The following is a 25,393-nucleotide window of genomic DNA, read 5'->3' as shown; positions in this document are numbered from 1 at the left end:
TTCTTCTGGGACTCCACAGAGGGCAGATTTTTTTGGCAAGTCTCACTAGTGAAACACCTCTGTCACTTTTCCACCATCAGGGAGCCAACACTGTGCTCTGTCTGTAGAGATCTCTGGATCTCAGCGCTGGTGAGGGGAGGGTTCTTCCTTGGGCCCTCATCTCAGCCTTGTGGGTAGTGGTTGCCCCTTATATCTACTACTATAACATTTAGAATTCTCTTTCACTCACTAACCAATTCCCTGTTACTCCAATCCTCTCAATAATAGATTAAACTTTCCTTTTTCAAATCACTATGTAGTTTTTGTCTCCTTACTAATCCAAGAGCCATCAATTATGTTTACAAGGTAAATACACAGAGAAATCTTTTAAAATGTAATCCTTCTGCCCAGGGGAAGTACTAGTTAAGTGGGTAATCTGTGGGACCACTCAAATCACTCCTCAAAATTTCTCTACTGTCTAGTATGTCATAAATTATCAGTATATATCTTTCACAGCTGCAGATTCATTCACAGTAGCTGGAGAGTATGTGAGCTCCCCTTCACCATCATCCTACCCTCTCGCCAAAGTGTATTATAGTTCCATAATTACTTGTTTGCTCCAAACTGTAATGGTAGAATTGGCTGGTCCACAAAATCAAGATCCTGTCTATAACCTTTGACCTTCAAAGATAATATTGTTAATGGAGATGCTTATCTGACCAAGTTTAGCTGAGAAGTTGGATGTTTGGCCACACGCTTTTCTGTATTAAAACCTGTGCCTCTGAGTTGTTGGAGGTCAACTCTGTCACTAGGCTCTTTGTCACATAACCTGCAGATACTCAGAAAGTCATCCTACTCTATGACAATTACATGCAATTAGTTGTCCCCTGGTGGCATTTTCCAGCCAGCTAGAGCTACTCTACTTTGTCTTTAGCTGGGATCTTTGGGATGTTTCTGCCTCCTCCATCTCGGTGCAGTTTGCTTTGCATCAGTGTTTGTCACCTATCATACATCCACAAGTCACTTCCTGCTCAGAAGAATTGCAGGCAAGGATGTGGACATGGACTTAGACATAATCAAAACTAACAAACCACAATAGCAAGTCACTGTGAAATTTGATTTTACCAATGAATACAAGCAGAAATGACTTCCTGCCACTCCTCCCTTCCCTAACCAGCAGATGAGGGCACTTAATAAAATCTCTGCCCGAGCACATAAGGTTTATTATTAGGACAAGTTTTTTGTTGTTGTTGTTATTGTTGTTTTTTAATTTGATTAGGAAATCTAGATGATAATGTGTGGCAGTGATTCAGTATATATTAATTTTGCAGTGCTATACTTTTCTTAATCTACAATCTATGCTACATTTTAGGTATATAGTTTTGTAATTTTTTGCTTTTTGTGATTACCCTTAACTCTTTATATCATGCTTTAATTCTTACAGTAGCAAGCACATTTCATATACCAATTATGCTTTGTGTCAGTTAAAGTCACCTGGAACCAGACCTTAAATCCCTGGGGATGTAAAGGTTTATTCTCTTGAATATAGGAACAAGAAATGGAAAGAACCACTTTCCTCTTATTTTATTAAATGTTACTTTCATGTGCAGTTATGAAATGCTCTGTTTTTACTGTTTTAGAAGATTGCTTCAGTTGGAATTTTTAAATTAAACTAACAGCTTAACTAATGTTTTTGCAATGTGTCCTTTTCCACCTGGAAGGGACAACAGAGACTAAAGATGGATCTTATCTTGATCTTTTCCCATTTGAATCTGCATTTAAACAACATTCTCAGGTGATTAATTGTCACACTAGGGTTTGAGAAACCATAGTCTACATAACTGGTAGGCACAGCTTTGTAGTTGGATTATTTTAATTTGTGGTATTTCAGTTCTTTCTGTTCAGAGAGAAACACATTTTTACCCCTGAGAATAATCCATTGATTTTAACCCAGTCTCACAGACTGTTAGAATAATGCATATTGTTTTAGCCTTATAAAATACCATTTTGTGGATATTTTTATTTATTATTAATGCCCTCTTGTAATGTCTACATATAAACTAGCATATAGATTGATATTCTTTAAGACCAGGGGCCTCTGAATTTTATTGTATTTTTCTAATTTTAGACATTTATACTTTAGAATTTAGAAGGTCTTTGAATTTAATTTTTTCTAGTTTAAAAAACGATTTCATGGTATTCCTATCTCCTGTGAATCTGATGTTTTATAATTAGCAAATGACCATTTTAGATAGGTGTATTTAAGGGTTTAGAAAGTACAATAAGAACAAGACCTTCATCTGCTCGTTTCTATATCCTGAATTTGCTGTTGTGCTGATTTTTTGTTTTTTCATCTCTGAAACTTCTGAGTTTAATTGGAAGTTGATTCTAGGAGAAATTTGTTTTGTTTTACTGGCTGTTTTCACATAGGTCTTCAAATTTGGTAAGTAGTGAGGTCTAGGAACATGATGTTATTCCCAGGAATGGGAATTAAGAATTCTGGTTTTCTTTAACTCATTCATTTATTGTGTTGGATTATGTGTTTTATTGTTCAGAGTATGGGTTTTTCCATCTTTATGATGGGATTAAAATATTTTAAAGATGATTTTACAACACTATAATTAGTAATAAAACCCCAGTGCCTCATTTATATCACCATTAATTTCTAAGCCTTTTCAGGAAACTTTGGGCCATTCATGCTTTGGATTTCATCTAATCTATCTAAGTCAAAATAACTTTTGGTCATTTTATATCAAGAATCTATTTTGGGGATGCCTGGGTGGCTCAGTCAGTTAAGCGTCTGCCTTCGGCTCAAGTCATGATCCCAGAGTCCTGGGATCGAGCCTCGCATGGGGCTCTCTGCTCTGCAGGAAGCCTGCTTCTCCCTCTCCCACTCTCCCTGCTTGTGTTCCCTCTCTCACTGTGTCTCTGTCAAATAAATAAAATCTAAAAAAAAAAAAGAATTATCTAGAGAGCCTAAAATAACAACAAAAGCAGGCCCTATGTATGCCTTGCCCCTGGAACAATTAAATCATACTCTCTAGAGGGGAAGCCTAAGGCACTCTTTTTAAAAGAGCTTTCTGCTAATGTGTATCCAGAGTTGAAGACCGCTGATAGAGATGCTTAATGTTGAGTGTAATTTTCATTAATGGAATCCTGATACTGCACAATAGCAGCAAAGGACAGAAAAGTCATATAAAAATCCCTGGGAGATTTATGTTGGAATCTTCAAATGATCAGCAATTGATAAAAGACTATTCCCTTCTGAAATAATCTGAAAAGAGGAAAGCATCCTGTTCCTACATTAGTAGACTGTGCTACTGAAAGGACTCAATCTGTTAATCCTCCATTGTTAAAATCTACAATCTCATCCTCAATCTTTATTTCTAAAAATACGCTCTGAAAACAGTTGTGTGGGTTTGTTTGTTTTTTTTTTTTCCTTTTTAACTCATTTGTCCAGAAAACCTTACCTGATATGAAGCTATTTGTAGTTCTTTCCTTAGGTTTTTCCTTTATCTCCTTACATTTAGACTATCAATTCTTCTTTAAAAAAAAAATTATTTATTTTAGAGAGAGTGCACGCAAGCAGTGTTAGGGGCAGAACGAGAGGGAGAGAGAGACTCCTCAAGCAGACTCCCCTCTGAGTGCAGAGCCTGACTCAGGCCTCTGTCCCAGGACCCCAAGATCACAACCTGAGCCGAAATCAGAAGTCAGCCGCCTCACTGATTGAGCCACCCAGGTGCCCCTAGATTGTCAATTTTTGACCCTTAAAGATCTTATTTCAGATAAGTTAAAAAGCTCAGTAATTTAGTTCAAATTTGAACACATTTGGGAGAATGCTACCTTTCCACTTAAACAAATGGCATTCGCCAAGCCCCTTAATCAGTTTGACATTCAGTATTTGTCAGTAAAATGGGAATGACTTCACAAGATTGTTGGAGGACTAAATGAGAACCTGTGTAATGTTAAAATATCAGGGACCTAATCAACATTTAACAGAAGTGAATTATTGCTTTATTATTTCTAATAATAAATGAAATCTTGGTCCTTCTTTCCTTTTCCAGTCAAACCTATATTGGGTGTTCACTGTGTCACCAACATTCTGGTAAGTGCCAGAAAAACAACCATGAATGAGGGAGACACTATCTGTATCCTTCATGAGTTTTCCTTGACTCCCTCATTGGAGACATCCTAAACTAAAACCTACTAATTGAGTGACGTCTTTAGATACACACACACACACACACACACGATGATAGGATTATTTGTCCGATTGATGAAGGACTTTTCTAGTTTATAATTTATTCCTAAAAAAAAAAAAAAAAACCTTTCTTCCAACCACCTCATTAATTCCATCCTTCTTTCTCATTCCCGACCCTACCCACAAATATGACTTCTGGCATATAATATTTTGGGAAAACCACCATTGTTATAGAAGTATCTAGTTCTGTCATCTCCCTTTACTCTGTACTTTCCCTGAACCCTTTCCTGATTTACGTGTTGTTAAAACATCCTAAGAAGACCAGCTCATTCCTTCTCAAATTCCTAATCTAGCTTATATCTGGCTTCTCAGGAGATCTAATATCACTAGCAGCACTGGAGAAGGGGACTTTTGGTGGTTGACTCAGGGACAGGAAGGAGGGTGAACATAGGTTGATTTATATCTATTTATCAAACTGTGATTAAAGGTGATCAGGTAGTATTTCATAGGTGACCATTATCCTATGAAGCCTCAACTTTTGCCTGTTCTTACCTTCCTAGAACTTCTTAGATCAGGTTGTTGCCCTATTATTCTGAATGTACCCTAGATCCTAAGCCCTAGATCTTGGAGGCAGGACTATAACTAGTCTAGTGGATTCTCTGCCAAGGTTCATTCCTGGTTTTGCACTAAAGCCCATTGGACTAGGTCTAGTGCAGTTTACTTTTAAAGATGAACCAACTGTCAAAGAATTAACATCTCTCAAGGGTAAACTGCAGGTTGTAAAATCTATATCCACATGACATGGATACTTTATCTGTTAACCTGTTTTCCCTTGACTGTCCTCTATTTTGTTTTCATATTCCCCCTGATCTATCTTTCCAGTTTATCCTTTTTCCTCCCACCCCTTAAATGTAGCTATTTCTTTGGCCTCTTTACTGTATATACTGTAGGTGAACTCTTCAGTACCCCAAGACTGACTCCCACATTTTCATCTCTAGCACAGAACTTTTCCCTGATTTTCAGTCCTATGTATCTTTTTGCTCATGAGAACTCACCTTGGAAGTCCTATCAGCATCTCAAATTTGTCTCCCAAACTGAACAAATTATCTAATTCCCACCCCAGGTCTACCCTTCTTCCTATATTCCCTGCCTTTGTTAATGTCATCACTTCAGCCATCCACCTTCCATTCTCCCTTTCTTTCACCAAGTCCTATTTGATTCTACTTCCTGTACTCCTGAATTAGTCCTCTCCATCCTTTCTACCTTCCTCATTTCTTTGATATTCATCACCTTTACTGGTGCTGAGGAACCTGTGACTTATCTAAAACATAAATATGATTATGATTCTTCCTTAATATAATCCATTTCCTTCCACTCCGAACAAAATTGGTGGATTCCAGACTCACTTTGTGTGCTAGTCTTTAAGTGACCTCCCAGCATCCCCTCCTGCTATTTCCTATCTGTGTCTTTCACTTGGACTGCCCATGTCTTGTCTTGCTTTTATGTCTTTGCATCTGTCATTCTCTCTTTCTCTTCTCTCTTGTCCACCTGCCTAAAAATTGCTTATCTTTCAAGATTCTGCTCATCAGTGTTATCTTTGGCAAAATTTCCCTAACATTTCTCCTTACCTGCCGTATTGCTTTCAGTCTTCCATCTTAGCACATGTTTTATGGTTGCACGTTGGCATGCCATATTTCCTACTAGTCTCTGCTCCTTGAAAGTAAGAGTTATCTTTAATTTGGTAGCCAGAGCCTAGCACAACATTTGATACGTAAGAATTTACACAGCAACATTTGTGTGGTTCTGAAACTATTTATATTATGTCTTCAAATAATGTAAAAAGCTAACCAGGTCATTTTAATTCTTACATGCGGCTCTTGAAGTAACCCAAATTCAGTAATACTGAAATCTCATTTTTATGAGCAACATACATTATAATTGAGTTATCTTTTGAAGCCAAAGTGTCTATTCCATACATAAATACATACATACATACATATACATCTTTCCAAATAGAGGTAGTATATAGAACTAACTATTCAAGTTCTGCGTATTTTATTTATTTAGCTTAAAATGTCTTACTAAAGGCCAGAGAATCCATCTTAGAACTTGGCTTTTTAATTTTAAATTTAGCAATATCTTTGGAAGAGAAACTGAATAAAGTGTCAAACGTAGTTTTCACTTCTATAAATTAAATTTGACTTAAAACATGTTTAGGATTTAGGGAAAAAGTCATTTTCCTTCCCCTTTGCCCCTGCAAATAGGATTGAGTATAATGGTGCATGGTATGTAATTATATACTGAAACCCCTTCCTATTGCCTTTTTTAAAACTTCATCATAAAGAAAATCAACCCTCACTGTGACTCAGGCTGTCATCAAAGTTCTCTTTTTTCTTTTTCTTTTCTTTCATTTTTGGTGGCCCATATTAGAGTTTAATAAACATGTTGCTCTGTTCTTAGGGTCAACTGCAAGCAGTATTTTATTAAACCAAATACTGCTTTTGTAACTCAATGATCTTTGTTGCCTTTTTAGAGTCACTTCAAGTAAAGCTTAGTGCCATCTTCTTTTTGCTGTTAGATTTTGTATTTGTGTGAGTTGTTGAAAATAGCTGTGGTTAAAGAAAAGAAAAGAAAATAGCTGTGGTATAAAAATGCAATAGATGCTCTTAATTTTCTAGTCTTTATTGGCTCTGTCAGGATTCACAAGTATTATCAGGTAAACAAATTTGAGAGCATGCCAGTTTATAATCTTAACTGATTCATTTGGAGTAGAGGTTCATACATTGAGGGCAAATTCCATAAAATAAAAGCCACTATTTTAGATGTATGCCTAACAGTCCCTATATACCTTTGCTTTCTTATGGATTTCACCCTTTCTTTATAATCAATTCAATGAAGTCTTTTGGCCCCTTGGTCATTGAGTTAAGATACCTTTTTAAAAATTCTCTAAATTTGTTTATAAAAATAATTGTGTGCCGATCATATAGTAAATATTAGCCACAGCTTACAAGGTATTTTTTTTTTTTTTTTTACTGGAGGGAAATCCCTAATGTTTTATAGCCTTAATAGATTATAACTAATTATAGCAATGTGTTCTTCCAAAAGTGTAATTTCTTGAGGGCAAGATATTTTTGTATTTTTGTTAACCATAAGAGTACGTTATTTATACCTTATGTTTAGTTGTTGCTTGAATGAATGAATTGACCCCTGCCTATAGGAATGAATAGCTACTAATGCCATTTATCATTTCTGTTTATAGGTATTATCATTTAATGAAAGCTTCTTGCCAGCAACTCTATGATAAAAAATATAAGTAACAGAGGAAACTATAAGTTATTTGTCAAGTGGCAAGCTTTTAATGTCAGAATGGCTCACATAAAGCGACTAGTAAAATTACATCTTAAAAGACATTATCATAAAAAGTTCTGGAAGCTTGGTGCAGTAATTTTTTTCTTTATAATATTTTTGATTTTAATGCAAAGAGAAGTAAGTGTTCAATATTCCAAAGAGGAATCAAAGATGGAAAGAAATATAAACAAAAACAAGATGTTTGATTTAATGTTAGAAGCTGTAAACAATATTAAAGATGCAATGCCAAAAATGCAAATAGGAGCACCTGTCAGGCAAAGCATTGATGCTGGTGAGAGACCCTGTTTGCAAGGATATTATACAGCAGCAGAATTGAAACCGGTTCTTGACCGCCCACCTCAGGATTCCAATGCACCTGGTGCTTCTGGTAAAGCATTCAAGACAACCAATTTAAGTGTTGAAGAGCAGAAGGAAAAAGAACGTGGAGAAGCCAAACACTGTTTTAACGCTTTTGCAAGTGACAGGATTTCTTTACACCGAGATCTTGGACCAGACACTCGACCTCCTGAGTATGTTGAAGAATATTCATTGTTTACTGTTTAACATTAGGGTTTCTGGGGAGGGGCATTAACTAAGGAATGTGCTTGTTCTTCAGCCACACTGAGGCAAATATCAACAATTGCTGTTTAATTTGTTTAATTATGTTTTTGTTTAGTATTGAGGCCAACCATATCTGTGCTTGGTGAGGCATTGCAGACATGAAAAGTTGTTACCTTACAAATTGGAAAACTTAAATTTTAGATCTGACTTCTGTAGAACCACAAAGAAATCCTTTATTCTTAAATGCTTTAGTTTTCTAATCTATTAAGTAGGGAATATGGGGCCGTTTTTATGGGAAATGTGGGAGGCGGAGGAGCTGTCTCGGTTCCTCTGTGTATTGCTATAGAATAAATAGAAATGTTTAAAAAAGTGCCAAGACTTTGGAGCTATTAGATAAGAATATTCTATGAACTAAGTCACAGACTTTGTGGCTACTTTCAGCACTGTAATTGTATTTCACAATGCCCTGTAACCTTTTGTAACCTTTCTTTTAAGGAACAATATTGTTAAATTGCTAATTCAATTATGATTTTTTTTTTCTCCAGAGTTTTGTTGAGTATCATATGTATAGAATTGTCTCCCTGTAACTTCTGAGAGGCCAACATTGCTTTTTGTGTCACTTTGTTTACATGTTATCTCAAGTACACAGTATTTTTACTATGGTTTCCCTCCAGATCCTACTATGCTCTCCTTAGTTAACCATTTTGTTCTCTTTGAGGTTGTGTTCAAATGCTCTATTTGAATTCAAATAGGCTAAAATAAATTCCACCACTTTCAAACCACCGTTGATTGGTTGAAAGTGTAAGATAGACAAACTGCAAGCAAGCGATGCCTACATATTTGCTTTCTGGTTATGATAGAATTATATTTGGAAGTGAATCTGAAGAAAAGAACTTTTATAGACTTAAGTCTATGGCTTCACTCATATTTTTCTAGAGTTATGATCACAAATACCTGTTCTAACTATGAATCACTCAATATTGAAGTTGTGTAGATTAGACTTCTGTCTCTCTATTCTAATCTGTGTGATTCAAAGTTAAGGTGCTCATCATTTTTAAATGAATGTGTGAAGAAACAAATGGATGTCTGTAAAATATTCTACCTTCATAACAAGGCACAGAATAGTTCCTTTCTTATGTTAATAGTTAAAATGCAGTATTGCATTTGACTGATTTGGAGAGAGGTCTTGACTAAAAAGCAATCCACATCACAAATCAAGAAGCATAATTTTTATTCTTTGATGTGACAGTCAGTGTCAGCTCAAGATAAGTTTTTCCCCCCAGTATAGCATTAAGGAGCTACAATAATATTCACTAATGAAATTATTGTAAGTGAAAAACAACTAAGCACTCAAAAGAACCTTTTTTGGATAGGAATTGGATACCTAGAACTGTGAAGAACTGGTGAAGATTTAACACTTTCTTACTTTAAATTTAACCTATATCAGCAAGGAACACATTTTCTGAAGAATTGCTGATCTTTTCCATGCTCATTAAAAATATAGATCCAGGGTCTCCCAAAGGCAGATGTTCATGTAATAACTTAAGCACATATCTATATGTCAAATTTTACAAATGGTTTGACTGGCAATACGCAGTCAGTTTGGTAAGTTGTTTGATTTCACTACTTTAAATGACGTGAAAAAATTTCTAAAGCATAAGTTTAACATACTTTTTTATTGTTTCAGAATAATTGGGGTTTATAAAATCATACTGTGAAATTTTATTATCACTTGCATTAATGTTATAACATGACACCTTTACTTGGTATTAGTAGTTATCAGTTAAGCAGATAAATCCTAGCTTAAGCTGAGGGAAAGCCTTGTAAGATTAAAGTGATCAGATTTTATTTATGAGAATTTTTGTGAGGTTTTATATTTAAAATTCCAAAACCTTTTTGTAATTCTCAATTAATATTATGTTTATTAGTCCCATGACAAGTAAATGTAGGGAAATTTTTTTTTTAATCCCCAAACTCCTCCCCAAAATGCTTATAAGACAATTAAGTCATAAGGTTTTTTTTTAAAGGAAAATAGTATGGAGTTTTTAATAATTTTTACTTTTAGTTTATGTTGGTTTGTAAACCTTTATGTCTTAAAAATACAAGCTTATATTTAGTCATTTGTTTCTGTGTAATTGTGAGTCAAGAGTAATTATGAATAGGTAGTTTGTGTTTGGACTTTATTTCTAATTGGTAGTTTATCCAAAATTCAATCTAAAATAAATGGTTTGCTTTCATCTGTCAGTGAGGATGAATGTGATTATTTGCTTCTGATTATGCATATATATTTGAAATCATGAAGGCACAAGAGAGCAAAATCACTTTCACTTATAACTTTCCTCTCCTTTTCTTACTCAGCAGTGTTGACACACTCTGTTAATACTCTATCCTCAATCTAATTCTTTTTTTATCCCTACAAATATTCCACCCTAAAGACCTCTTCTCAGAAAAGGATCTGAAACACATTCATACTGAGGTATGGCTATGAAAGTGATTCATGAGAATTTATAGGGTATCTCTCTTAGGGTGGCTTTCCCAGGCCTCTGGTATCATACTGGGGGCTCTGGTTTCTCCACGGACCCTCACAGAGTATTTGAAGCGTGCTAGACTCTTATCTCCATAAGTGAATGATTTACTTCTTTATCTTTGGGTTTGAACAGCACTGTTTGATTGTTCACACACTGTATTTGTGGTGCCTTTTTACTGTGTGGGAGGATTTTATACTCTATTGTCTAAAATTGTACAACCATTTATGATTTTTAAGTGAACTTAAAGATAGTTATTTTCTTTATTTATCTTTACCATAGACCACACATCTTTTGTGTCCCGGGGTCACTTTGTTTGGTTTTACGGTGGTCTGAAGCCCTCTACTATATGTTGTATCTTTTGATCCCCACCTCAACTCAGTAGGCAAGGGACTGTGGTCAGCTTCAGTCTCCAAGCCTGGAGACCGTACAGATCCACCCACACCTAACGGCTTCACATGAAGATTATTTTCATTGAGGAAGATGTTATTATAAAAATGAATTCAAGATTAATTTGTAACTAATGTGTTTAACTAATGGGTAGTACCATTAATCAGCCAAAAACTACTTCTCTCCTTGTGCCCATAATGTTTCATAAGGTAACAGGATCGGAGGACTTTTTAACGTGGATTTAGGATTTTTATTTAAAATTCTTAAGTTTAGTATTTTAAAATGCTAGGTCTTATTTAAATAAACTGTGGATCAGATTATTGGAGCAAAATCTTTAACACAGCATGGCATATGGTAGCAACTTAATAAGTCTTGCTGAGTCATAAACACCATAAAAAATAGATTTTATGGTAAGCCATTTTTTCCCTTTTGGTTCAAGTATAGATTAAGTAAATTGATTTTAAAAACATGAGAAATATTACATAGGAAAATAAGAATCTCTGCAAAGATAAATATTCATTTAATAAAGTTGCACTGTTTAAAAAATTGCAAGTAATAAGAAAAAAGGATGATTTCTACAAGGAAGGAGAAAAACTTGGTTTTTATTTGAGCTATTACAAGTATTTTCCATTTTTACAGGTTTGTGTCACTTGTAGGTTATTTTCCCTTTTTGAAATGCTATTTGTGTTTTATATTGTTGAGAAAACTTACAATAGCATATTTTAATCCTTGACATGTAATCTGTGTCAGTGGACATGATCTCTGTGTAAAAAAATTTGTTGTGATCTATTTATATTTCCATAGCATTAAGATCAACTTACATAGAAAAAATTTGTCCACTATTGTTCCTATGGTGATAAAGGTTAAATAATGATAATTTTAGTAATGACATAGCTGTGAAATAAAGTAATAAAATTCGTAATTGTTCTTCTACTTCTTTGACTTCTTCTAGATGTATTGAACAAAAATTTAAGCGCTGTCCTCCCCTGCCTACCACCAGTGTCATAATAGTTTTTCATAATGAAGCCTGGTCCACGCTGCTTAGAACTGTCCACAGTGTGCTTTATTCTTCCCCCGCCATACTGCTGAAGGAAATCATTTTGGTGGATGATGCTAGTGTAGATGGTAAGAAAGCACATGAAAATTAGATTGTTTCCCAAGTAAATCCCATCTGATGTTGTCCAAAGTCTATTTTATTATATTGTACTTTCTGTATGCCACCTCAGAACTTGAATATAATACCTTGAATGGTAGGTATGGATGAAAGGAGAACCTAAGTGTGTCCATATTTAAATATTTTAGAGTTCAGAAATGTATGAAGTACCATGATTCATAACTTTGTAGTCCTCGGTGTAAGACTTTTATTGTAAGGCATCGTGGTTAAGAACACAAACTTGAGCCTTGAGTGAGGCTGCCTTGGTTTGAATCCCAGCTCTGGTCCTAACCAGCTATGTAACTTGGGCAAATTACTTAATTCCTCTATGTCTCAGTTTCTTTCTCAGTAAAATGGGGAAAATGCCATATTCCATCAAATGTATTGTATGATACATCATTAGTTTATTTACCACTTGAATAAAAAACCCTCACAGACAATTAAACAAAGATGCCATTGATTATAAGAAGTTTCCAATTGTGCAGCTTAGAATTGAGGAAATACATAAGTAGTGCATAACTCCTAGGGTTGTTTTGAAGATTAGATGAGTTAATATAAATAATATATTAATAATATAAACGAGTAGTTAAAAATCATTAAAGAGTCGCTACATTCTGTTTTACTTTGGCTGCTAAATATGCCAATATAGTTTACAAAGTTAGCTAAATTCTTTAATGCATTTATACTTAAAATTACCAGTCAATTGTCAGGTCCTAAATTATACATTTTAAATTGGAATCACAAAGCTAATCAGACAAATACCCTATGTTGCTAAATTTTCAAACATTACAAGTATTTTAAATATCAGTCAGATACAGATTATTTCAATGATCACAGAATTTATTCCTGAATGAGTTGAGTTTGGATCCAAATTCTTTAAGGTCAAATTCCAACTCTAATACTAATTAGCTGTTTCCTCATCTATAAAATGGAGATAGTAATACTCTTTCATCAAATCCAAAGCAACATCTATTTTAAGATAAACCATTACTTTACGTACTATGAAAAAAGAAAAAAAAATACTGCTTGTTAAGAGACATGTCATCAATAACAAGATTTATCCAGACTTAAGAAATGATAATAAGTGAATAAAACATAAAATTATTAACCGGGCTTATTTAATTATTTCTACATACAATCCTAAACATTTCTATAATTTCAAAATATCAGTGAATTGAGATTATGTTTTGAAGTTACATTAACATCTAAGTGGAATAAGGTTGCTTATCACCAGAGATTTTTGACCTGGATGTGAAACCAATTCACCAAATGGGCAAGTTTTATAATTCAAGTCTCCTCCTCATGGGTAACACTACATACAGATCTCTGACTTGAATTTCCAGTCCTCCTACCCAGGTTATATCACCACTTAATTGTAATCAACTAATTTATTTACTGCTTAAAATGTTCAGAATTTTTTCTGATTCTTTCTACTTGGTCTGCAGTCCATAGAGTTTTAAGTGACATTTAATTAAGTTCTGCATGTCTCTCATAGGGTTTGTCGTTAAAAAAAAAAAAAAAAAAAAAAATCCTGCTCTGGTTTTGTGAGCTTTCTTCTCAGATGATTTTTATTTTGTTTGATTTTTCAAGCAGTGAGAAATCGGGGCCACAATAAGGCTACTTGTAGTAAGCCTTCAGTTGAAAGTAACTTCTATTATTTAATTGTACAAATAAAATTAATAGATTTAAAGGAAATCAGAAAGAAAAGTAGGGGCCCTGGGTGGCTCAGTTGGTTAAGCATCTGCCTTTGGGTCAGGTCATGATCCCAGGGTCCCGGGATTGAGTCCCGCACCCCGCTCCCTGTTCAGCGGAGAGTCTGCTTCTCCCACTGCCTCTCCCCCTGCTTATGCTCTCTCTCTCTCTCTCTCTCTCTCGTGCTCTCATGCGTGCACACGCGTGCTCTCTCTCTCAAATAAATAAAATCTCTTTTTAAAAAAAGTGATATCCAATCATAATCTTCCTATTTCATTTTAATTTTTCTATTTCTCTCTTAATCACTGTCTAAATAAACATGTTTATCTAATTATATCCATGCCAGAAATCAATTTTGAAATCTGACGTTTTCATATAATATTATTATTAGCCCATTTCTTTCACCTTCAGAACTTTATTTTTGGTGACCATGATGGACCATTTTACTTAACCATTCACTTTTATTCACTCTACAGTGTTTAATGAATATCCTTGTGCTTGTGTTATTTTCCTCCATTTGAATTGTATCTTTGGGTAAGTTAGACTGCTTGGTCAAAGGGCCTGGATATATATATATTTTTTAAGATTTTATTTATTTATTTGAGAGAGAGAGAAGGAGAGAGCATGAGATGGAGGGAGGGTCAGAGGGAGAAGCAGACTCCCTGCTGAGCAGGGAGCCCAATGTGGGACTCAGTCCTGAGACTCCAGAATCATGACCTGAGCCAAAGGCAGTGGCTTAACCAACTGAGCCACTCAGGCACCTGGTCCTGGATATTTTTATAATTCTTTATAATAATTAATAGTTTTCTTGGTGAGGGATATCTTTGCATACTAATGTAATTAATTTGTCTTACTGAATAAATGGTCTATCTAATGATGAGTACCCACTATGGAAAATGTGTCCCTAGTCACTGTAAAGGAGTGTGTGAGGTAGAAATGATAATCCCTGATTTCAGTTGGTTTAGGGAAGAGCAGCAAAAATATGTGGCTAATCAAGTGACAAAGATAGGTAAGTCCCAATGATAGTAAAACAAAAGATAATCAACATTGTCAGAGCTTAGGTCACGTGGTAAGCCCTGTCTTAAATGCTTTATTTGTATAGTAATTTTTCATTTTATCCTCCCAGCAATCCCCTGTGAGGGTGTTATTATCCCCATCTTAGAGATAAACTGAAGTACAGGTAAAATAAAATAACTTACCTAAGGTCACACAGCTAAAAGTAATGGTGCTCTAAATAGATAAACCCAGGAGAACGGATTTCACAGCTTTGTGCTCTTAACCTCACAAAAAGATGGGTATGGATGGGGACTGAATTTAAGGGGCAGATAAAAATGTATAGGAAGTTCAGAAGTTGTGGGTAAATGAAAAATTCCTTAACAAATCAAACAGTGAGACAGTTTACTGAAGGAATCTGTAGTGACTCCATTAAAAAAAAAAAAATCCCCATTTAGACCTTTGAAATGTTTTTATATAAGTTTTTATTTTACAAGTCAAATCTATGGTTAAAACAGGAATATCCATGATTTATATTTTAAGATAAATTACAATCCTGCTTGTCTTTCAGAGAATGAATTCTGAGGTACCTGAGAAGGCAGTTAAAAAGTTAGTCTGTTACTCTGTGGCAACAGTGTTTAGATTTATTTTCCACAGAAGTTGTTCCTGGACTCTCACCTTCTTTATGAATGTTTAAGCTTTGAATAAGCAACTCATTTATCTGTACCACTGGAGAATAGGAAAAAAAACAAAAACATAATCACAGATGAAGTCATCTGTGCTTGCTTCTGAAATCTGGCAGAAGCAAACATCTACCCTAGGACATTTATTGATGTTCTCAGCATTCCCAGATCTTTTTGAGGCTGTACTATGAGCCTAAGAAGGCTACCTGAGGAACTATATTATATACTCAACAAAAAATCATGAATTTAATGGTGAAAAAGCAGACTTAAGAAGTTGTTTCACGATATGAGCAACACCTGACTGATGTGATTAATGTGTCTTCTTTTATCTACTGTTTTAACTCTTGCTTATCATGTCTCTCATCCAAATTGGAATGAATATCTTAAATTATATACCCATTAACAAGATTTAGCCTGTTTTTAGCTTCATTCCTCACCTACATCCTCCCTTCTTCTGTCATATTTTTACTGGAAAAAAAATTGTGTGTCAGGGGACTCCAAAGCTTTCAAAAATTTTATGCTGACTCTGTAAAAATATTCCCAAACTGCGATAGCCTTGGACTTTCCTATTTGCCATTTTCCTTAATGTTTTGGTTTTAAATTATTTTATCACTGCCTAAGTATCAGAATCCTTTTGATACTTGTCATTTTTCTTTAAATTTCCAGATTTAAATCCCAATTTTAAAAAAGTGTCAAATATGTTTTTGGCCAAATTCAGTTTCCCTCACTCCCTTAGCTAATGTTCTTAGACCCCTAAATGAGTCTTCTTAACTCCTGAGGTCTACTCCATTTGAAGTCTCTGCTTTCTCCCAAATATATTTATTGATATTTCATGTACAGGAGAAGTCTGTGTTAAAACATTTTGTGTTATAGTAGTTCAGAAGTTAAGATTTGCATATATAGCTATATTTTTTTTCATTAAAGAGCTAAATATACAATTTTCATCCTAATGGAAGAGTGTGTGCAATTGTTAAGACAACAAATGTGGCGATATCATTGCTCTGTGGTTTTTTTTAATTAGCCTTCATGTGTTATATATGAATATAAACTTAGGAAGAATTAATCCTGATTTTTTTTTCTTACAGAGTACTTACATGATAAACTAGAAGAATATATAAAACAATTTTCTATAGTAAAAATAGTCAGACAAAGAGAGAGAAAAGGTCTGATCACTGCAAGGTTGCTAGGAGCAACAGTTGCAACAGCTGAAACACTCACATTTTTAGATGCTCACTGTAAGTATATATGTATAGACATAGTTGTAACATTTTCCCTCTGCTTCCCTCCAATTTAAAAATTGAAGACGACTTTTCTTTAAATGACTAATTGTATTTTCTTTAACATCATTTTCAACTGGTGATTATAGCAATGATGGCCGAAGCAGATTACAGCTCTGGGTAGGAACCTCCTTTAACTTAATGGAGTTCTTACCTCCTCTGTGTTTTAGGCTCCTCAATTCCAGTATCCTTCAGTGACCAACTTCCCCAGCAAGTTATCCTTGCCTGGGCTTTTTTTCAAATGCTCATTCTGTCAAAAAAAAAAAAGAAAAAAAGTTTTTCCTTATTACTGTTGATTCTTAACAGTTTAAAATGAATGAAAGTTTTGTCCTGGTCCTGATACTTTCAATTTCTGTATTTTAGTTCTTTTTTCAAAGATTTGCAGACTCCTCTTGTGCTGTGTTCCATCCTCTTCTGGCATTTTAAAATGAATATTATCAATTTTTGTTTTATTGCTACTGTTTTTTTCCCTTTTATTTTTAATGGTTTTGTTCTCCAGTGTCAATGACTTTAAAGAAAGTATATAGAATTTTTAGAGCCCATGTTTAAAGTACATGTTAGGGAGGGGCGCCTGGGTGGCTCAGTCATTAAATGGCTGCCTTCCTTAGGCTCTGGTCTTGATCCCAGGGTCCTGGGATCTAGCCCCGCATTGGGCTCCCTGCTCGGCGGGAAGCCTGCTTCTCCCTCCCCCACTTCCCCTGCTTGTTTTCCCTCTCTCCCTCATTCAAAAAATAAATAAAATCTTAGAAAAATGAAAAAATTAAAAAAATTAAAAAAATAAAGTGCATGTTAGGGATTACTAAAATGTCACTTAGTCCCTCAGCTATAAATTTAGTTGGTTATACTCTTTGTATGAGCATTTAGTTTTGAATTGAATTGACTAGCCCTTAGATTATGTTTGACCCGGCAAATGGTTTTGGTTATATGCTAATTGTTACAGAGGGCTTTTGGATTTGCTTGAGTCTCTTTTGAGCTATCATATCCAGTACTTTCTTAATACCTGGCTCTTAAATGAAGAGAGAGATGTTTAAAAAAGGAAATGGTTCATTCTCCAATATTTCCTCTCCTGGTCCAAAATTACAATTATGTCAGACTGGGCATTCTTCCAATCAGGCAAATGTATTTGATGGATCTCCATGATACCAAGTGGTCCTCCTAATAACTGCCAAACTCTGCCTGATGGGGAAGCCTGGGTAGGACTGAATCTCCCGAATTCTGTGTGTTAAGTGAGCCTGGCCAGGCCAAGATTTTTTTATGGCATTCCTTTGCCCCCACTTTCCATTAGGGCTGGGGCAGGTTTGAATGGTCCTTCTCCAACTGCTGAAATCAAAATATTCTGACTCCTTGACTTATTTTCTCCTAAAACTCAGTCAGAGAAATGACGATTTTGGTTACTACACCTTACTCAGGGAGAGTTTAATAAATCAGAACACTTATGGGTTTAGGTGGCATGGATCAGCAAGAAGTTACGTTTGATTCATAGCTCGTTTCAGAGGGAAACACAGCATCTGAAACTTAAATACTCCAGTGTCATTTTACTTCCTCACTAAGGTAAAAAAAAAAAAAAAAAATCATCTCCTGTATACAAACTTTCCGAACTATGCTGAATCTTGCTTTACCCTCATCGCATCACAAGAAACCTTTAAGAAATCTCCTCGATGTTAAATGTTCAAAACACAATTGACTATTATTCATTTCTCTAAACTGTCTTCAAAAAACAAAGGAGAAAACCCTCAGTGTTTTCATTGGATTGATTAGAATTATGTTCCTTTCAGGTGAGTGTTTCTATGGCTGGTTAGAACCTTTGTTGGCTAGAATAGCCGAGAACTACACAGCAGTTGTGAGTCCGGATATTGCATCCATAGATCTAAACACGTTTGAATTCAACAAACCTTCTCCTTATGGAAGTAATCACAACCGTGGAAACTTTGACTGGAGTCTTTCATTTGGCTGGGAATCGCTTCCTGATCACGAGAGGCAAAGAAGGAAAGATGAAACCTACCCAATTAAGTAAGATGATTGTTCTCCAAGTCTTATATGCAGTTCAGTTATTTAAACATGTAATCACTCTTTGTTTTTTACAGTTTTTGCCTCCAAGGTAATTCACACTAACGAGATAAAGAACATACACATTCTATGTAGGGAATAAAAAGCCATTTATATATATATTTACGCATGATATTACTGAGTAGGAAGTAGAAGTAAGCGAGGTCTTTAGTCTTCCTCATAATCATACTTCAGAATCTTTAGGCTTGGTTAGAAGACACTTCATAATTTTGTTCTGCTGGGAAAAGGATATTTAAACTACTACCCTTCACCCCCACAAAACTTGACTCTGAAGATAGCATTTTTAGTTTTTATTAACCTATGTAAAACTTTTGAAATTGTGATCTCTCTTTAATTTGTTTGGGAATTTGATTCAGTTGCTCTTTAAATAAGTTCTTCTTTCTTATTTAATTTTTATAACGAAGTTTGACAATGGATTATTTTTCAGAACACCCACTTTTGCAGGAGGCCTTTTTTCCATATCAAAAGAATATTTTGAATATATTGGAACTTACGATGAAGAAATGGAAATCTGGGGAGGTGAAAATATAGAAATGTCTTTCAGAGTAAGTTTATAAATATAGTACATATTAAACAGTAAAATACACATTTTGTTCTAATTGGCTGATACAGATTATCATAGATGTGTGCAGTCTTTACTTTTTGTGCTTTCTAAAATTTAATTGCTAGAAATTTTAGAATAAGGGTATTTCTTTTAAAATGTAACTCATTGCTGCCAATGTAACAAGAGGAATCAGTTAAACGCCTGTGTTCAGCCAATAGCACCAATTAATGCACTTGTAGCTATTGAATTCCAGCCAAGATAAATATAATTTAATCTAGTGCTTCAGGAAATGAGTTGATTATCAAGGGAGTCAGAATGGAAAAACATTTGTGTATAATTTTAAAAAGACATTAACTCTTTGCATTAAATGAGCTTTTTTTTTTCCTATGCATATTAAAAGTTAGTATGAGAAACAAAACAAAAACTTTGGATGGTCTCCACGTACACTTATTTGATTTCATGAGTTCATTTTCTGCAATGACCCTGTCATTCATTTTTCATCTTTTAGACTGGAATGTAGTGGGAAAAGAACTGAACTAGGAGTTAGAAGATTTAAGTTTTAGTTCTGGCTTCATCACATAATGGCAATGATGGTCTTAGCCAAATTTGAACTGCTCAAGGGAGGGCCTTTTTTTATTCATTTAAGTATTCCCAACCCCTAACACATGTTAGATTTCAGGCACAATTTGTTGAATTAAATATACCACTGAGTTTTCTCATTTGTTTAAAAAAAAGAATATGACCTCTTGCCCTAATACTAGCACAGACTATTTAAACATGTCTTCATTTTAGATTTTTTGCTTAGTGACTACGGCAGAACTGATTGCTGTATTAAAGATTTTTAAGTGAGTAGGTATTGATTTAATAATTTCCCAAATAAGTTTTTTGACCCTCTATCTCTAAATAGGTATGAGTTTTTTATAATGACCAACTCCTTCGCAAGACTGTACTTGGGTATTATCTGGAATTGTTTTCTTAATTACAAAATTGAATATGCAAGGGGTAAACAGAGTCTGGGTCCACTTACTCCAAGACTGCTAGTTCCTGCCATAGAAGAGAGAACCTTTGGTTCAAGTGAAGTGACCATGTAGCTTGTGTAAGAAGGTAGAAGTCAAATACAAAAGAGCCTTTGGTCTTTGGTGTATATATTAGAGAGCCTGCATAATTGTTTGCAAAAAAAAAAAGAAACGTGGGGCTTTGTTTTTATGAAAGATCTGAAGTCACTATTTTATTAAATTACTTTCTGAAAATATGCCTTTTTGTCTTTAGTTTTTGTACCATTTCATAAAACTGTTTTTTATTATTTAAGAATTTAAGTTGAACTGGAGGGGACAGAGACTATTTGTGGTTATAATAAATTTCTTTTCTATATTTTGTTTTTATTAGTATCTTAAAGATGAACTTAAAAGCAGCATTTTGGTTTTGTAAATATACTGTAAATTAAACAAATATCATTAATTATCAGGTATGGCAATGTGGTGGGCAGTTGGAGATTATGCCTTGCTCTGTTGTTGGACATGTTTTTCGCAGCAAAAGCCCTCATACCTTTCCAAAAGGCACTCAGGTGATTGCTCGCAACCAAGTTCGCCTTGCAGAAGTCTGGATGGATGAATACAAGGAAATATTTTATAGGAGAAACACAGATGCAGCAAAAATTGTTAAACAAGTAAGTTAGAGCTAAATAATTAAATTACAGTTAAAATCCACACCAAGTTCACATATTCTTTTATTTGAGTCAGTTCAAGTACAAAACATTGTAAAAAATTATGTTTGAAGTTGGTTTTTTAAACTCAAAATATATCTTATTGATGCCAGTTTTTTTCTCTTTTTAAGGAAAAGTCAAGTAAGCTGCTTTTTAAAAAAATTAGGCATTCCACTTGATGTTACTCTTTAAATATGGAAGATATTTCGTTTTTGTAACTGCCTTGGTTCAGGATTTTCCTCAAAGAAAAGTAAGATTAAGTGGAACCACTTTTAACTGGTTTTAGGTGATGCAATTAACACTTTAAGAAAGGTGCTAAGTGGCTTTTTGAACTGGGGCTGGACACAGTGTCAGAATGTGGCAGGATAATAAACCAGGAATATTAAGGCTTTTTAAAAAATATTTTTTAAAGATTTTATTTATTTATTTGAGAGAGAGGGAGCACAAGCAGAGGGGAGAGGGGAGAGGCAGAAGGAGAAGCAGACTCCCTGCTGAGCAGGGAGCCTGATGCAGGGCTTGATCCCCAGACCCCCAAGATCATGGCAGACACTTAACCAACTGAGCCACCCAGGTGTCCCAAGCCTTTTTTTTTATTTCAAGTTCTGGTTGCACTGCTTGCTGGAGGGGTTACCTTGGCAAAGCCCCTTTGAGACTGTAGAATGGGATGACACTTCATAGGGTGGTTGAGAGGTTGGCCCAACATGGGGTGTGTGCTCAGCCAACCTTCTTCTTTCTGCTTCTCCGTCTTGAGAGGTGAAATACTTGCCTATCTCCCAGAGTAGTCATGAAATAAAGAAGTAAGTGTTCACAAATGTATGGCACTGTTGTTACTGACCTGTCACGGATAAAAGCTTTGCAGAATTGTGATGCTTAATACATTGGCACTGAGGTCCAATGGGTTCAATATTGGTTGTGGTAAATGAACTAGACGTTTTAGGAGTGTGCCTCAGTGAATGGCACCCAACCCTTTTTAAGAAACAGTGCTGATTGGGCGCCTGGGTGGCTCAGTTGGTTAAGCGACTGCCTTCGGCTCAGGTCATGATCCTGGAGTCCCGGGATCGAGTCCCGCATCGGGCTCCCTGCTCGGCAGGGAGTCTGCTTCTCCCTCTGGCCCTCCCCCCTCTCATGTGCTCTCTCTCATTCTCTCTGTCTCAAATAAATAAATAAAATCTTAAAAAAAAAAAAAAAAAAGAAACAGTGCTGATTTGCAGGGGGTATATATTGAGATTAAAGGGCATTAGCATTTTGACTGTTACAACAAAAGGTCTGGTTACCTCTTTCCAGCTTTTCTTTGGTCTCCAGTATCTCCCTGTAACATGTTAGTAAGATGCAAAGTCAGAGCACTCCTGGATTAGATGTTATCTGTTTATGTAAGGCCGGCAGGACAAATTGGGCAGACTGTGTACTGCACACGGGTACTTGGCTAAGCAGGCAGGTGGACACTAACTGCAGCTTACACTCCCTTGTCACCCACAAAGGGGCAAGCAAGCCAGTAAACCCTTGTTTTTACCACAGGGCAAACAGATCTTGTGATAAAATGCCTGAGTTAGCCAGAAGTCCTTTAGAGTTTTACCCTTTTTGCTAAAACCCCTGGATTCAAGACATTGATGTTGGCAGAGAAAATATTTACCTTAAATTGAAATGGTAAGCTTGAGTGTTTAAACTTTGTATATATTTAGGTACTAAATATAATTTTTCTTTAAAATTTTGCCTATAGACCAAATACCTTTTCAGTTTAACAGTGTTCTTTAAAATTTTTTTTCTTAGTCTTTTTAAAATAAAGGAAAATAAAATGCAATTGATTAAAAACTTGCCTTTTTCTATGAATATTTTGTTATTGTTAAGGAGTAACACCCTTAAAACTAGAAAAAAATTATGCCCCACTGTGTTGTCTTTTGTAGTCTTGACTAGAGAAGAGATACGAATTAGATTGTATTGGCAACTGTTTCTTTATTTTATTTATGTAATTTTTTTGAGAGAGAGAGTGGGGAGGGCGAGGGACAGAGGGAGAGGGAGAATATATATAAAATATATAAGTAGCTTAAATACTCAAGCTTATCATTTCAATTAAGGTTAAATATTTTCTCTGCCAACTTCGATCAGTGCAGAGCCCAAGGTAGAGCTTGATCCTACAACCCTGAGATCATGACCTGAGCTAAAATCAAGAGTCATGCTTAACTGACTGAGCCGCCCAGGTGTCCTGGCAACTGTTTGTTTATACCTGCTTCCTCACACCTCACTTCACAGATAATTTTTGGGTGTAAAATGAGGATCAATTTTGGATTCTCCCACTACCATTTCTCTAAAGATCTTTGCCTCAGTAAGGGAGGTTTGGTAGCACAAAGAAAGAATAAAATAGGCTTAAGTCAGCACCCACAGTGGTAACTTGATTCTCTTTCAAGGCAGAAACAAGCAGGGAAGCGTACTTGTTGCCTGAATAAATGGTGAATGCAGTTAAATTGCATCTTGCATTTTGGCCCAGAATTCTTTTTTTAAGACCCAAATATAAATACAAATCATAGCATTTAAACTCCTTTGTCAGTGCTGTTTTGATTAAGCATTCTTTTTACTTCTCATCTTTCTCCAGAAATCATTTGGTGATCTTTCAAAAAGATTTGAAATAAAGCACCGCCTTCAGTGTAAAAATTTTACATGGTATCTGAACACTATTTATCCAGAAGCATATGTGCCAGACCTTAATCCTGTTATATCTGGATATGTGAGTATTTTCGGCTCCTTTTTACTTGGTATATGCCTTGCCACAAACATTTATGTGGTTCAGGGAAAATTGGAATACTTTCTGGTTTATGGCTTTTGAGATTTTGCATTACTATTGAAATTAATTGAAAAAATATATCAACCACATAGATTAAAATTTTTTTCTATAACTTGAAAATTTTCCTTCAGATTAAAAGCATTGGTCAGCCTCTGTGTCTGGATGTTGGAGAAAATAATCAAGGAGGCAAACCGTTAATTTTGTACACATGTCATGGCCTCGGGGGAAACCAGGTGAGCCCTGAACTAAAAGTCCTCCCTTTTCACTGACACAAACACGAGTAGGTTGTTAGAAGTCCCAGATCAGCTTTGTATTCAGGTAAATGGCTGTTTAAAATGTTTTAGGTTAAGTTTGGCAATTAATATTAAAGTTGCTGAGTACTTGATTTTGACTCTCCTTCTGACTCTGAAAACAACTTGAAGTGGCTTATCCACTCAGTAGAAAGGCAGATGAGAAAATAATAGAATAAAGCCATTTGAAGTTAAAAAATGGGATCTTTTAAGTGGATCTTTGATGTTAGGGGACTACTGGCAAGGTGATTTTGCAAAATTATACATAAAGGCTATATTTACTTAACTGCATTCAATAGCAAATTATATTAAGTGTTAATACCAAAAGAGCAGTATTAGAAGTTATCTTTGTGGGTCATGATATTATTTCAATATGTTGTTAAATAAGGGCATGTTCTTGATTATCCTTCACTGATGATATATCTGCTTGTTACCACTCTTTGACTGTTTCAACAATCAAGACTCAAATGTTACATGTCACTCTTTGGCCTACTATGGGTACAGAACTTAGGAAAATATCATTTCTAGTATTTAGCTTCCTTGCCTTGCCTTTTACAAGTTAACTCCTGGAAAGATTGGACTCTCATTTGTTCATTCAACAAATTCACTGAGTGACCCCTGCATGCCAGATGGATATTCTGCTGGGTTCAAGCAATTTAGATTTTGACTCCTTCAGGAAATCTACATTTCAACACCAATGGTTACAGTCAGCCTGAAAAGATCTGGGATAAAGCATTCAGAGTACTTCAAGAGTATGAAGGAGGGCATATGAATGAATTAGACTGGGTGCCCATACATTTTCCTTGGAGAGAGGACATTTGAAAACATTTTTTGGAAGGTGCATAGGAGTTAGTGAGGTAGCTGATGGGAATGAGAACAGGATGAGAAGAGTATGAAGAGGAAGGTACAAAGGAGAGGAGCTTGTGTGTCTTTTTTTCTGTGAGTTGCAGGTATTTTGGTAGAGAGTCCAAGATGGGTGTAGAGGATTTTTGCAATATTAAATACTTGTGATGTCCTATTTTTAAGAGGATGGAACTTTGGTGATGTCAGTTTTAAGAAGAAAGAGTCAGTTTATCTCCTGGTCTATCCTCTTCCATGTTTCTCCCTACTCATTAGCCTCAGCTTAATTTAGTTCCAATCCCTACTCATCCAAATGAACCAATCTACTGAGGGTAGGTGACGCAGATGCCCAGAAGCTGTAGCTAGTGAACA

At 35.2% G+C, this 25,393-nt stretch overlaps 1 protein-coding gene across 7 annotated transcripts in view; it reads left to right on the top strand.

Moving 5' to 3' along the window:
- GALNT3 (polypeptide N-acetylgalactosaminyltransferase 3) overlaps window positions 1–25,393 on the top strand; it is a 97,645-nt gene that overhangs the window by 66,862 nt on the left and 5,390 nt on the right. For 6 of the 7 annotated variants that reach the window (XM_064586637.1, XM_064586638.1, XM_064586639.1 and 3 more), the window contains 8 exons: window positions 7,440–8,058; window positions 11,957–12,129; window positions 16,611–16,760; window positions 18,578–18,812; window positions 19,297–19,414; window positions 20,879–21,079; window positions 23,703–23,834; window positions 24,023–24,124. In XM_064586637.1, the coding sequence (XP_064442707.1) occupies window positions 7,478–8,058; window positions 11,957–12,129; window positions 16,611–16,760; window positions 18,578–18,812; window positions 19,297–19,414; window positions 20,879–21,079; window positions 23,703–23,834; window positions 24,023–24,124 (1,692 nt within the window). In that variant the 5' untranslated portion in view covers window positions 7,440–7,477. Of the gene's footprint in view, window positions 1–4,043; window positions 4,085–7,439; window positions 8,059–11,956; window positions 12,130–16,610; window positions 16,761–18,577; window positions 18,813–19,296; window positions 19,415–20,878; window positions 21,080–23,702; window positions 23,835–24,022; window positions 24,125–25,393 lie in introns of all 7 variants that reach the window. The other variant, XM_045868707.3, reaches the window with a different exon arrangement.

The sequence above is a fragment of the Mirounga angustirostris genome, unplaced genomic scaffold (genome assembly GCF_029215605.1).
Source record: "Mirounga angustirostris isolate CCGP_5_RB_7025 unplaced genomic scaffold, mMirAng1.0.hap1 SCAF_3, whole genome shotgun sequence".
NCBI classification, from domain to species: domain Eukaryota; kingdom Metazoa; phylum Chordata; class Mammalia; order Carnivora; family Phocidae; genus Mirounga; species Mirounga angustirostris.
This window is presented reverse-complemented; position numbering and strand designations above follow the sequence as displayed.